At 48.3% G+C, this 14,183-nt stretch overlaps 2 protein-coding genes across 6 annotated transcripts in view; both read left to right on the top strand.

Annotated features, from left to right (window-relative positions):
• PRSS55 (serine protease 55) overlaps window positions 1-14,183 on the top strand; it is a 161,833-nt gene that overhangs the window by 131,554 nt on the left and 16,096 nt on the right. For 4 of the 5 annotated variants that reach the window (XM_049711254.1, XM_033429859.2, XM_033429858.2 and 1 more), the window contains 2 exons: window positions 11,029-11,218; window positions 12,913-13,163. In XM_049711254.1, the coding sequence (XP_049567211.1) occupies window positions 11,029-11,218; window positions 12,913-13,163 (441 nt within the window). Of the gene's footprint in view, window positions 1-7,208; window positions 8,418-11,028; window positions 11,219-12,912; window positions 13,164-14,183 lie in introns of those variants that run through there. The other variant, XM_049711255.1, reaches the window with a different exon arrangement.
• On the top strand, window positions 1,525-2,108 carry LOC101287637 (60S ribosomal protein L21). The gene has a single exon (XM_004270715.4). The coding sequence runs from the start codon at window positions 1,573-1,575 to the stop codon at window positions 2,053-2,055; it is 483 nt and encodes a 160-aa protein (XP_004270763.1). The 5' UTR covers window positions 1,525-1,572; the 3' UTR covers window positions 2,056-2,108.

The raw sequence follows: 14,183 nt of genomic DNA, 5'->3' as shown, positions 1-14,183 counted from the left end.
TCTGATATGAGTACCCTCACTTTCCTTTTGTTTCCACTTGCATGAAATATCCTTTTCTGTCTCTTCACTTTCAGCCTTTGAGCTGAAATGAGTCTCCTATAGGCAGCACTTAGTTGGATCTCGGTTTTTTTTTCATTCATCCCACTACTCTGTGATTTTTGATTGGTGAATTCAATCCATTTGTATTTGGAGTGTTTATTGATATGTAAGGACTGACTCCTGTCATTGTTTGCCTTCTGGTTATTTCGTATCTTCATTCTTTTTCCCTCGTTTCTATCTACCTTTGTAAAGTGGTAGTTTTCCATGGTGATTTGCTCAGTCTCCCCTTTTTTTATGCTTTGGGATTCTACTTTCGGGACTTCTGCTTTGTGATTACCATGTGGCTTACATAAAACATCTCCCGGATAAAACAGTCCTTCTTATGCTGAGAGCTCCTAATCTTCATTTGCCTATAAAGTTTCCACTCTTTTACTCCTTGACTTTTATATTTCTGATGTCACAATTTACCTTTTTTTGTCCTGTGAATCCGTTGAGAAATGTTAGTACCTATAGTTCTGTTTAATGCTCTTCTCCTTTAGCCTTTATACTATAAGTGGTTAACAGCCATTCTAATACAGAGTTAGAGTTTTCTAATTCAGACTGTTTTTCACCTTTGCTAGAGTATTGTGTACTTCCGTTTACTTTTATGTCACTAGGTAGCATCTTTTTATTTCAGCACGAAGAACTTTTAGCATTTCTTGCAAGCTGGGTCTGATGGTGGTGAACTCCCTTAGCTTTTGTTTTTCTGGGAAAACCTTTATTTCGCCTTCATATCTAAAGGATAACTGTGGCAGATAAAGTATTCTTCGCCGGCGTATTTTATCTTACGACACTTTGACTATGTCACCTCACTCTCTCCTGGTCTGTAGAGTTTCTTCTGAGAAATCCACTGATAACCTAATGGGGGTTCTTTACAGTTACTTTCTTTAAAAAAAAAAAAAAGGTTAATCTTGAACTCTACCTTATATTGTATACAAAATTTGAAACCAAACGAATTGTAAATCTAAATGTAAAAGATGAAAATAAAACTTTTTGGAAATAACATACGATAATATCAACTTGGGATGGGGAAATGTAAAATTAAGAAGCAAAATCATAAACATTTAGGAATAATAACAGCTAACAAATGTTTGGTATTTACAGTGTCTGGCACTGTCCTCTGAGCTTTGTACGTATTTAACCCTCGCAATAACCCTAATATGCCCATTTTACAGACGGGGAAACTGAAATGCAGAGATATTTAGAAACTCCCTCTAAGGTCCCATAGCAAGTACTTGGAGGAAAAGTAATTAGAAAGCAGACAGTCTAATTTCAGAGCTTACACTCTGCTACAGGTCTGACTGTGTTTATAATTTTGGAATGAAGAGGTCCTTCTAAGACATCAAATAAAAGCCAAGAACCATAAGTAAAAATAGTGCTGAACTTCTAACATAAATTTAAGATTTGTTTAGTCCAAAATAGAATTGGAAGAGTATTAAAGAATTAGGAGAGTTCTTTTCGGCCGGAACCGCCATCTTCCAGTAATTCGCCAAAATGACCAACACAAAGGGAAAGAGGAGGGGCACCCGCTACATGTTCTCTAGGCCTTTTAGAAAACATGGAGTTGTTCCTTTGGCCACATACATGCGAATCTACAAGAAAGGTGATATTGTAGATATCAAGGGAATGGGCACTGTTCAAAAAGGAATGCCCCACAAATGTTACCATGGCAAAACTGGGAGAGTCTACAATGTTACCCAGCATGCTGTTGGCATCATTGTAAACAAACAAGTTAAGGGCAAGATTCTTGCCAAGAGAATTAATGTGCGTATCGAGCATATTAAGCACTCTAAGAGCCGGGATAGCTTCCTGAAACGGGTGAAGGAAAATGATCAGAAAAAGAAGGAAGCCAAAGAGAAAGGTACTTGGGTTCAACTGAAGCGCCAGCCTGCTCCACCCAGAGAAGCACACTTCGTGAGAACCAATGGAAAGGAGCCTGAACTGTTGGAGCCCATTCCCTATGAATTCATGGCATGATGGGTGTAAAGAAAATAAAAGACCTGGACTGTGAAAAAAAAAAAAAAAAAGAATTAGGAGAAAAGATTTTGTAGCACACGTAAGAGACAAAGGGCTAATATCATTAAAATCAAAAAGGTTCTGCCAGTCGACTTACGATACCCACTCAAATAGAAATGATGGGAAAACTATACGAACAGGTCATTCTCAAAAGGATAACTAGAAAATGTTACTTATTTATAAGGCTGGGAGTTAGGGTAAAGGGTAGCCTTGTGGGCAGATACATTTCAGAAATACCGGATTAAATAAAATTAAACCACTTTCTCACTGTGAGATTTCTCGGAACCTTTAACATGTGGATATCCACCGTGACTCCAAGGAAAAGTACTGAAAGGAGCATTTCCAAATTCTGTCTAATCTTAGAGCTTTTTTGCTATGCAGTTTCTAACAGAACGTGCTTTGGAAACTGCTGTGTTAACTCGTTTGCTCCCCACAATAGCCCTTTAAACTTTTCCCAGTTTATGAGATTACATAATCTAATAAGGTGCTCTAAATTAATAAGGCCCTTATTCTACCACAACTCTGCTGCTTCTCGCAGAGTACTGAGCCCAGAAAGATCCTTAATGTGTTTACAAGGAGGGCAGTGGAGACTGGAGAAGCAAAAGCACTTGCTAATTGTTGCTCCAGGTCCCCTGTTCTTGCAGAACTCTGGGTCCAGACACTGGGGGATCATTTTAACTGGCATGTTCACTGAGCCCAATACATCTTCTTCGATTAATCAACTGTACTCTCCTCATTCCCTGAGCCACTTGCTCTGACTTAGCACCCCCTTGGACCTCTAAATCAACTCTATAGGAGCCAGGTAAGAGGTTGCAGGCTTCTCCCCATCCTCCACTCTGGCTTAGACTGGCACAGACCTGGAGCTTCCTGGGCACGTCCCCTGAGTGCCGTGAGCAGTGGAATTAGAAGCTGCAGCATTTTCTTTTCATTCCAGTCCAGAATTTCCCAGCCTGGGCCTCTGGCCAAAGCTGACAAAATGCCAGCTGCAGCTGCTTCCGTGGGGGCATCACAAATGCATGGCAGAGCTGGTCCTGGGTGATAGCACAGTAAGCCCCGGGTTAGAGAGGAAGCAGGGGACACAGGGCAGCCTGGCTCAGCGGCGTCCGCACAGCCCAGTCCTCCCGTCTGCATTGTCTCTGCAGCGGAGACTAAAGGTACACCATATCAGGCACCCTTGTCTGTACCCACCCCTCCCAGCATAACTCTGAACCTCTTGGAGAGCCATGTGTTCTAGTGCCTGCTTGGGCGTTAAAGAGCTTTGGGTCTTTTGGTGAGTTTTCCTATTCTCTGGAACCAGATCTCAAAGCCTGCGATGACTTGTTAGGTCAACCTCCAGCCCCTCTCTCCTCCCCCAGACGTCAGGGGGTGGGGCTGAAAGTTCCAACCCTCTCATCACGGGTTGGTTCCCCTGGCAACCAGCCCCCATCCTTGGGGCTTTTCAAAAGTCACCTCCTTAACACAAACCCAGGTGGGGTCGAAAGGGGCTTGTTATGAACAACAAAAGACACGCCTTTCACCTTTATCACTTCCGTGGTGAGCGCTGGGCGGCGGGGATGCGTGGGCACGCCGTTGTACCAGGCGTCTGCCTCCCTGAGTGACTTGCCCTGGTTTGTAAGATAGAGTCAGATTTCCACGGTCGCTGTTCCGCAAACGGCTGTAAATGGAGAAACGATGAAGTTCCGGGTGGGCCGTGAAGGCAACGAGCTTCCGTCTTGCCTCCCTCTGGCTTTTAAACTCCCCTGAGTGGTGATGATTTGTCCTGCCCAGATGGAAAAGCCCCAGGGACACCCTCGGATTATCCTTAGATAATAGACCTACAGTCACTTGAGTCCCAAACCAGGTTTCAATTTAGGAATTAGAACATCCAAGCCCTCATCACCCTCCAGGGGGCGCGGAGTCTGACTCTAAATCAAACCTCCTCCAGGCCTGGGTCGGGTTAGGGCCTGGGTCTTCTCTCACCTCTGGCTCTGCTCACCCTCCCCCTGCTCAAGCTGCTCTTTTGATCCTGCCAGGGTTCAAAGTCAGGGGAAGGTGTGTAACAGGGAAGAGCGAAATCGGACTACATGTTTCTTTTACTTTAACCTTTGCTTTCCACAGCTTTTGTTCACTAAAAGGATACTGTCTATACATGATGGCCAGCCTCAGGGAACCCTGCCCCTCTGCCTGAACGTTTAACCAAAGTGCCTCTGTTCAGGGAAACACCCGGACCCTGTCCACCTGTGGATGGCTGCAAGAAAGAAGAAATTAACACATCCCCAGGCTTCCCTGGTGGCGCAGTGGTTAAGAATCTGCTTGCCAGCAAAGGAAACCATAAACAAGATGAAAAGACAACCCTCAGAATGGGAGAAAATATTTTCAAATGAAGTGACTGACAAAGGATTAATCTCCAGAATTTACAAGCAGCTCATGCAGCTCAATATCAAAAAAACAAACAATCCAATCCAAAAATGGGCAGAAGACCTAAATAGACATTTCTCCAAAGAAGATATACAGATGGCCAAGAAGCACATGAAAGAATGCTCAACATCAGTAATCATTAGAGAAATGCAGATCAAAACTACAATGAGATATCACCTCACACCAGTCAGAATGGCCATCATCAAAAAATCTACAAATAATAAATGCTGGAGAGGGTGTGGAGAAAAGGGAACCCTCTTGCACTGTTGGTGGGAATGTAAACTGATACAGCCACTATGGAGAACAGTATGGAGGTTCCTTAAAAAACTAAAACTAGAACTACCATACGACCCAGCAATCCCACTACTGGGCGTATACCCTGAGAAAACCATAATTCAAAAAGAGTCATGTACCACAATGTTCATTGCAGCTCTATTTACAATAGCCAGGACATGGAAGCAACCTAAGTGTCCATCGACAGATGAATGTAAAGAAGATGTGGCACATATATACAATGGAATATTACTCAGCCATAAAAAGAAACGAAATTGAATTATTTGTAGTGAGGTGGGTGGCCTAGAGTCTGTCCTACAGAGTGAAGTAAGTCAGAAAGAGAAAAACAAATACCCTATGCTAACACATATATATGGAATCTTAAAAAAATGGTTATGAAGAACCTGGGGGCAGGGCAGGAATAAATACGCAGATGTAGAGAATGGACTTGAGGACGCAGGGAGGGGGAAGCATAAGCCGGGACGAAGTGAGAGAGTGGCATGGACATATATACACTACCAAACGTAAAATAGATAGCTAGTGGGAAGCAGCCGCATAGCACAGGGAGATCAGCTCGGTGCTTTGTGACCACCTAGAGTGGTGGGATAGGGAGGGTGGGAAGAGATATGGGGATATATGTATATGTATAGCTGATTCACTTTGTTATAAAGCAGAAACTAACACACGATTGTAAAGCAATTATACTCCAATAAAGATGTTTTAAAAAAAAAAAAAAGAATCCGCCTGCCAATGCAGGGGACACGGGTTCGAGCCCTGGTCCGGGAAGATCCCACATGCCGCGGAGCAACTAAGCCCGTGCACCACAACTACTGAACCTGCGCTCTAGAGCCCACGAGAGCCACAGCTGCTGAAGCCCGTGCACCTAGAGCTCGTGCTCCGCAACAAGAGAAGCCACGGCAATGAGAAGCCCACGCACCGCAACGAAGAGTAGCGCCCACTCGCCATCACTAGAGAACGCCCGTGCACAGCCAAAGAATAAAATAAACAAATAAATACTTTTTAATTTAAAAATTAAAAAAATTAACACATCCCCTCCCCGAGGCTGGCCATTCCAGGGGATATTTGCAAAACGTATGGCCTTTTCACCTTACTTCCTCATCTCCTTCCCGTCTCTGTGCTGTTAAAGAACTGGTATCCAAACCCCGATAAGACGGTTTTTCGGACACTAGTCTGTCATCTTCTCGGTCCGCCGCTTTTCGGAATAAAGTCGTCTTCCTTGCCTCGACACCTCGTCTCCGATTTATTGGCCATTCGTGCAGTGAGTAGAGCGAGCTTGGACTCAGTAACAGGTGCAGGGAAAGGGGAGCTAGCCCAGACATCAGCTTTCTGTCCTCGGGGCCTGGGAGGCATTTCCAGTGGACTCTTTGCACGGTGTTTTCAGGGGCTCTGCCTGCTGGCCCCTGTCTTCTGCACTCCCCAGGCCTTTCGGCACACATCCCCAGCCTCTTTCTTCCGAGGTCTCTCTGCCCCCTGCAGGACGCCCAATGGCAGGGCTCCTCAGGACCCCCTGCAGCACTCTGTCCCCTGTGCAGCCCAAATGCACAAACTCTGGGGGTTCAGGGCAGTCTCTCCACAGCAGCACCCTTCCCAGAACCTAAGCAGATGGCCGGCCATTCTCTTGCCTCCAGATTTCCTAGGTTGAGTCAGATTCCAGTCCCCAGCTTGCCAGGGGTCCCAGGAAGCCCTCTACCTTTGGCCTGAGTGACATTTCTCCAGGTGCTCCAGAAGGATCTGTCCTGGTATAATCTGGAAGCAGCTGTTAAAGTGCTGAGACCTGGCTCCCTGCCTTCCCCCATCCACTGGATCAGAGTCTGAAGGGTGAAGTCTGGAAATCAACACTGGGGTCGCCAGCTAAAATACAGGATGCCAGGTACACTTGAATTTCAGGTAAACAATGAATCTTGTTTTAGTATAAGAATGTCTCAAACATTGCGTGGGGTACATGTGTACTAAAAATATTTGTTCTTTATCTGAAATTCAAAATCAGTTGGGCAACCTGTATTTTTTTAACTCTTGTTTTAAAAATATTTATTACTTATTTGGTTGCGCTGGGTCTTAGTTGCAGCAGGCGGACTCCTTATTTGTGGCACACGGGCTCCTTAGCTGCGGCATGCATGTAGGATCGAGTTCCCTGACCAGGGATCGAACCCGGGCTCCTGGCATTGGGAGCTCAGAGTCTTAACCACTGCACCACCAGGGAGGTCCCAGGCAGCCTGTATTTTTATTTGCTAAATCTGGCAACCCGAATCTGTACCAAAGAAGCTTCCTGGGCTGCACACCAAAGTTAGAGCTCTGCTGGCCAGGACTGTGGAAAATAAGGTCACCTCGATAAAGCCACCCTGGGAAACTCTGGAGCGTCAGGCAGGCAGTGTCCCTGTGCAACCTATGCCACCATGTACCTGCTTTCCTCTTTGGATTTCTATAGACTTCTTACATTCCTAAAGTTTCTCTCCATACTCGGGCCATGTTTGCCCAATTCTAGGGGGAGCCATTCCCATTGGAGTCTACAGGAATGGCGGCCTCTGGGGCTGTGCACGGTGGCTCTGGCCCCGCTGGTCAGTCCTTCCACCAGCTCAGACATGGTGTGATCCACTGTTATCGTGAAGAAGCTTGGCCAAAAAATGTGGGGCAGCGAATGAGTGCTTTGCAATAGACAGGGCTCACGTCATGTCAATAGGAAGGACACAGACCCAGAAGGAACGCATCTTCCTAGACATGAGCTGTGATTCTGTCCAGATACTTTCATAGAAAATGGGCAGCAGTTTAGGGTGGATGTGCCCGTCAGTCATCCTCTATTCTCCCAATCAGACATGGGGCCCAGGCTTCCCCTCCCCTCCACACCCCACCCCCAGAAGCCGAGCAAAGAAAGCCGCCAGTGGGGCTTCCCTGGTGGCGCAATGGTTGAGAGTCCGCCTGCCGATGCAGGGGACTTTCCATCTTTAGAAAGGGACAGGGGCCTATCTGGAGATTTGGGGGCCACGTGGAATAAACCCAGAAAGGGTGGGAGCAGGGATTGTTGCCTTCTGGGCTGAGTATCAGGGGAGGCCAGCGCCTCTGAACCCAGCCTTCGGGTCCGCGCCTGTGACCCAGATCAGAGGCCTGAGCAGAGAACCTGGCACCTGGCCCGACGGCCGTTCAGGCTGCGCAGGCCTCCGGGCCTCCTGGACCACCTCCCCGTTCGCAAGGATCCCAGCCGGCAGCCCCTCGCGCAGGCCTTCTGCGCACATTCACGGGGAACCCCTGACGGAACAGGCCCTGTGGAAGAGGAGGCATCTGAGCCTTAAGAGGCACGGGCTGTGAGGGGCCCACAGCAAGTTGCCCACTGAGGACTCGTGAAGGGCAGGCCGTGCCCAGGTCAGGAAGGGAAACTCAGCCCAGGAGGCGTCCAGGATGAGGCCCATCTCAGGAACAGAGCGGCCAGAAGAGAAGCCTGCCTGACAGTCTGCGTGCGTTCTCAGACCCGCAGCCCATTGTGACATCAGCGGCAGGGCTGGCTGTAAGGGGGAGGCCCCGTCAGAGTCATTCCCCTCCACCCCGGCTTCCGTCACCTCCCAGGCCAGCAGTCATGCCCAGGGCCATGCTCCTGTGGTCCCTTTTGCTGCACATACCCCAGGCCAGGGACGCACATCTGGGTAAGCGAACGCCTGCCCGGGCCCGAGCGGCTCTCCAGGTGGGGCTGGATGAGACCCTGGCCCTGCTCTCTCCCTTCCATCCCGCCAGGGCTAAGCCTGAGGGGCCGAGGGACAGAGGCCTGGACGATCCCACAAATCAGCTAATGGGCCACTAAGAGGCCGGTTCACGGGAGCAGTGGCTTCCTGTTCCCCCTACACCCCTACTGGAAGCCACTTCCCTTGCCCCTTCTCCTGCCCCAGCCCCAAGTTCAACCTGTCTGACCTTAAGTTTTGGGTTTGAAACCCGAGACTTTATCCTTGAATGAATAGTGGAGCGCTGAGAAGCACGGGCCCAGAATGAGCTGAGCATCGGCCCTGGAACTCAGATGCTGAGCAGATGCCCAGGTCACCCACGTGCATGAGAGGTGGGGTGGAGGTGGGCCGCGGGTGCCTGCTGTGCTCCACGGGCAGCTCCTCGCAGCTCCTGATAGGTTGTTTCTCTCTCTGGGGGGGCGGGGGGGGCAGGTGGCTGAAGTGGAAAGGAAGCTGTAATGGGTCAGGTACTTTCCCCCGTTAGATGCCCACACTACCCCAGTGGGCTCTCCACTCTTAGCCCCACATGTGGGTAAGGAGCTCCGAGCCTCAGGGAGGTTTAGGATTGGTCCAGAGCCTCGCAGCAGGGAAATGGGAGAGCCGGGAGTGGCCCCAGTGTGACTCCAGGGCCCGCATTTCCCTCCCTGCCCTCGGCCTCACGGAAAGAACAGAGCCCATGTCCCCGGCTTCCCTCATTCCAGCCCGGGCTTGGCTGCACGGAGTGAATGGGGGCTGGTGCATGGTGTGGGCAGAGAATCGGCAAAGCTGGCCTCTCTGCAAGCAGGTCCAGGTGCCCCCGATGGCTCGCATCTCTGCTTACCGTTTTGGCGCTGCCTCCGTCACTGCTTAGGGCTTTGTGTTCCAGCGTTAGGCTGTATGTCTGCACGGTTCCACGCTGGTGATGTAGGTTGTTCTCAAGACCAAGGAAAGGGGGCCCTTGGTGCAAGGTGACATGAGAAATTCTGACAGCTAACGTGGCTTGAGGGCTTACTCTGTGTTGGGCACTTCAACACCCGTTATCTGTTCTGTACGTCTGTGCATCTGTTCTGTAGCGTAAGTATCTTCTGCCTATTTGGGGAATAAAGAAAGGGATGATAAACAAGAATAAGTCGTTTACCCTAAATCATTCATCAGGTAAGCAACAGAGCCAGGATTCAGACGCAGGCTTTGGGACTCCAGAGCATATAATGGTGCCCAGACACATGGTAAGACTATATGTGTTTGGTAAATACAGGAGGAAGTGCAGACCCAAAAGTCCTGGAAAGAGCCTCTATATGTTGCTGACGGCTGAAGGCTATTGACACATATTGATACATTTTCACTCCATTTTTTTTTTAACTAAAAATAACCACCACTGGGTTCCTCCAACACATACTACAAAGTCCTCAAAACCTCTGTTGAATGGGTATTTGGAAAAGTACCCTCTAGAAAGAGAGCGGAGGGGGTCTTGGGCTCTGTAGAATCAAGCTCATTCTTTGTTCCAGAACAAGACCATATTCAAGTCAGAAAATACTAACAGTGTCTCCTCCTCCTCCTCCGGGTGAGGGGTTGGATCTGGACTCGCTCCAGAAGGCAGGTTTCTCTTCCAAACAGGCAGCTGCAGCCTTTGTTCTCAGCCTTCCAGGAAACAGAGCTGCTCTGCCTGGAACAGAATGTTCTAACCTAGAATAGCTTGGGGCTTCCTGTAGGTTCAGGCCCTCTCTAGGTCACCCTTCTGGTTTCCTGTATGTATTAGTTTCCTCTTGCTGCTGTAACAAACTACCACAAACTTAGTGGCTTAAACAACACAAACTTCTTATCTTACAGTTCTGTAGGACAGAACTCCCACATGGGTCTCCCTGGGCTAAGATCAGGGTGTCAGCAGGACTGCGTTCCTACTGGAAGCTCTAGGGAAGAGTCTGTTAACTTGCCTTTTCCAGCTTCTAGAGATCATCCATATACCTTGGCTTGTGGCCCCTTCCTCCATCTTCAAAGCGAGCAGTATTGCATCTCTCAGTGCCTTTCTTCTGCAGTCACATCTCTCTTCTTCTGCTTCCCTCTGCCACTTTTAAGGACCCATGTGATTACATTGGGTCCACTCAGATTATCCAGGACAATCTCCCCATTTTAAAGTCAGCTGATTAGCAACCTTAATTCCATCTGCAATGTCCCCTTTGCCTTATAAGGTAACATATTCACGAATTCCAGGGCATGGTCCATTAGGACGTGGACACTTTTTGGCAACAGAGGCATTATTCTGCCAGTCACTCCAGGTTGGCCCTGGCCAAGTATTTTCCTCTGATTTTTCTCAGATGAGGGCAGAAACAAGCTCGGCAAAGTGACTTGCCTGTCTGGAAAGGAGACAGAGCCAACGCTTCCAAACACGTTCCAACAGATGTGAAGCATCTGTTGGCTTACTCGTGTTTCTAAGGGTGCTTTACTGGGCCAGCCTCAGTTTCCCCATCTCTAGAATGGGTACAGTGATAGCTACTTATGGGTCTTCTATGGATACTGACTAAGTGTTGCATCGTTTCCCTTCCTTTCTCTTCCGTTCTACCAGAATGCGGTGAAAGACCCGTTTTTGAGAGAGGAGCTCAGTATTCCAGAATCATAGGAGGGATGGAGGCTGAGGTGGGTGAGTTTCCATGGCAGGTGAGTATTCAAGCAAGAAATGAACACTTCTGTGGTGGCGCCATCATCAGCGAGTGGTGGATTGTCTCGGCGGCTCACTGCTTTCACTCTGAGATCTCGTAAGTACGGAGTCCATCCCCTTGCTTCTGACAATGTGCTCCCCTCCCTGGGGAAGCCCCACACGCCCTAGGGAGGAAGAGGCTGTGAACCCAAGGCCGGATCCACTGTGCCTTCTTTGTTGTCACCCAGAACCAGTAACTGCGGCTTCCCTGAGGTCACAAACTGTCCTCTCCAGGGACATCTGTCTTGGTGGAGCCGAAGGGCTTGGTCTGTCCCCCTCTGCCAGGACATTCAAGTCCTTCTAGGAGGAAATCCTCCTAATTCTGGAGGTCTGGGTTCCTGGGCCATCCGACAACCTACTTCCCTCCTCCTTATAGAGTTTTCTCTGCACTCCAGGAGACTGGTGGAAAACAGAGCATTTACTGATTCCTCATCACGTGCCGGTGACCTGCTAAGAAACTCCGTGCATTAACTTGTTTAATCATACAAACAGCCCTGAGGCGGGTAGAATGAATAATCCCCTTTTAACTCATTCCAATTTACAGAAACCCTGAGGCAGGTAAAATGAACATCCTGATTTTATAGAGAAGGAAACTGAGGTCCAATAAGGTTAGCTGACTCACCCAAGGTACACACCTAGTAGACAGAAACAGGATTTAAATCCGGTTCCAGCACTTGTGCTTTTCCGCTCCACCACCTCGAGAAAGTTTGAAGATACACAGAAAGAAGAACTTTAAAGGGTTCATCAAAAACCTGGGGAAAGTTTCACCCTGGGGTAACCAAGGAAACTTGTTGCATCTACTCCCATGGGATACTTAAGGACTGGCTGTTGGAAAGTTCCTGGCCATTCTGCCTGGAGGGAAATTCCTGAATTATTACTGAAGATTCTTTCTGCTTCATCAGTGGCAGGTCTGGATTAAATTCTGTTCCTGATTCTTGCATAGGTCTTCAGGTGCATATGTGCAAGAGTTTATTCCTCGGAGAGAAGATATAGAATCGTAGGACTTGTGCATCTCCAAGTTTATTAGAAAATCCAAATGATTTTCCAAAGTGGTTGCACGCATTTAAATTTCCGCCAGCGGTGTGTAAGTGTTAAAATCATCACCAATACTTGCTGCTTTTTCAGAATTTTTAATTTTTGCTTTTCTGGTGAAAAGCATGAAACACTATTATAATTGTAGTCTTAATTTGCATTTTTCTTACCACTGCTAAGTTGATATTTGCAAGTTTATTGGTATATTTTCTCTTTTGTAAAGTCTGTTTGAGCTTTGACAATTTTTTTTTAATTTGTAGACTCTCTTTATACGTTCTGAATGTTAAAATTTAGTCAGTTGTGTATGTTGCAAACAAAAAAATTCTGTTCCTCAGTCTCTAAACTGCTGGTGGACAAATTGCTGTGATAATCCCTTCCTATCTGAGGGCTAGTTTGATCTGTGCCAAGTGGTCTTTTATGGGCTCTTTGGGGGCCCAAAGCTAAGTGCTTTCTTTGCCCCGTGAGGCAGGAGTATCTCATTCACATCTCTGGGATGATTCTGGAGCAGCCATGGAGCTATGGTCGGCCACAGTGGCTGTTTCACCCTCCTTCTCTACCTTTTTCAAATGCTCACATCTTCTGAGCAACAGCCCCGGTAGGACAAATGCAAAAGGCCCCTACAGCTGTGTGGGATTTAGGGTTTTCAGGCACAGCAGATTCTGTGCACCTTGTGACTTTCCTTCCCCTCCTATTTCTCCGTCTCTGGTTCTCCGCCACCAGGCCAACAGAACTGAGAGTCGTGCTGGGAACGAATAGCTTAAGCAGCCCATCCCTGGAAGTAAAGGGGGTCACAAGCATAATTCTGCACAAGGACTTTCAAAAACTCAACATGGACAATGATATCTCCCTGCTGCTGTTGGACACGCCCATCACATTCAGCGAACTGAAAGAACCCATCTGCATGCCCACAGAGCCCGGCCTTTCCAGGTGGCACAAATGCTGGGTGGCAGGATGGGGGCAGACCCAAACTGGTAAGTAACGGCTCAGCATCTCTTGGGAGCACCTGGGGGAAGAGCCACATCACGGGCGTCTGAGGATGGGCCAGTAAACCTAAAGGAGAGGGGAGAGGGTGAAAGGGGAGAGGGCTGAGGAAGGAAGGAGGAGAGAGGGGCTTGCATTGGAGCAAATCCCTGCACACCAGGAATGCACAGAGGCCTGATCTCAGCCTCTTCCAGGTGCGAAGGAAACATCCCCCAAGGCCCCGGGCTGAGATGCCAGGTGTGGGCCATCCCTGGGTGTGGTCCTGTCCCGCCATCACATGGCAGTCTCGTTTGTTTCATTGAATATAAACCCTCCAGTTGGCCAGGGGCTCTCTGCTCTGCTCTCTCACATCTCCCTGATTCACGCATTGATGTTTCCCACCTGGCTCCTACAGGCATTCAAGACGCCTGCCTTGGCCTAGACTAGATGGTCCTGGAGTGTTGCCCAGCCATTCTTAGAAATGAATCTGTTGCTGTTACTTGTTGTTACATTGTTACTGGCCAAAATAAGAGGAACCTGACCAGGGTAATAAAGGGATTATGAAAGCCCTGCTGGACTGTTCCCAAAGAAAACTCAACAAAATTGGTAGGGGAGGGACGGGAATAGCACAGCGCTAGCTCAGGCCTGAACAAGACTCCAGGTCCTTAGGGATGCTTTGTAATGACCTGGGGTCTAAGAGATGGTAGGTGTTTCAGGAGTTTGGTAACTAGAGGGCAACTGGTGTAACACTGATTCAGGGCTCTGGGCACGACTCAGAATTTAGAAGTGAGGAGAGGCAGATGGGTGCCTGCACGATTAAGAACACTCAGTGTGGAGAAGTCTTTTGAAATCTCCATGTGGTAGGAGTTAATGAGATGGAGAGAAGTCCAAACAAATTCCTGGAAGCTGGCAGTCCAGGAAGGGCCTTGACAAACCCCCTATAAAAACTCTCAACCAACCTAGCTTTGTCTGGGGGACCTGAAAGCTTTTTTCACTGGGAGTGCAAACCCAGTTTCAGCGGCCCTGTGTCA

Source organism: Orcinus orca, chromosome 6 (assembly GCF_937001465.1).
Source record: "Orcinus orca chromosome 6, mOrcOrc1.1, whole genome shotgun sequence".
In the NCBI taxonomy this organism is placed as follows: Eukaryota; Metazoa; Chordata; class Mammalia; order Artiodactyla; family Delphinidae; genus Orcinus; species Orcinus orca.
The sequence above is the reverse complement of the archived record's forward strand: the minus strand, read 5'-3'. Positions and strand labels throughout refer to the sequence as shown.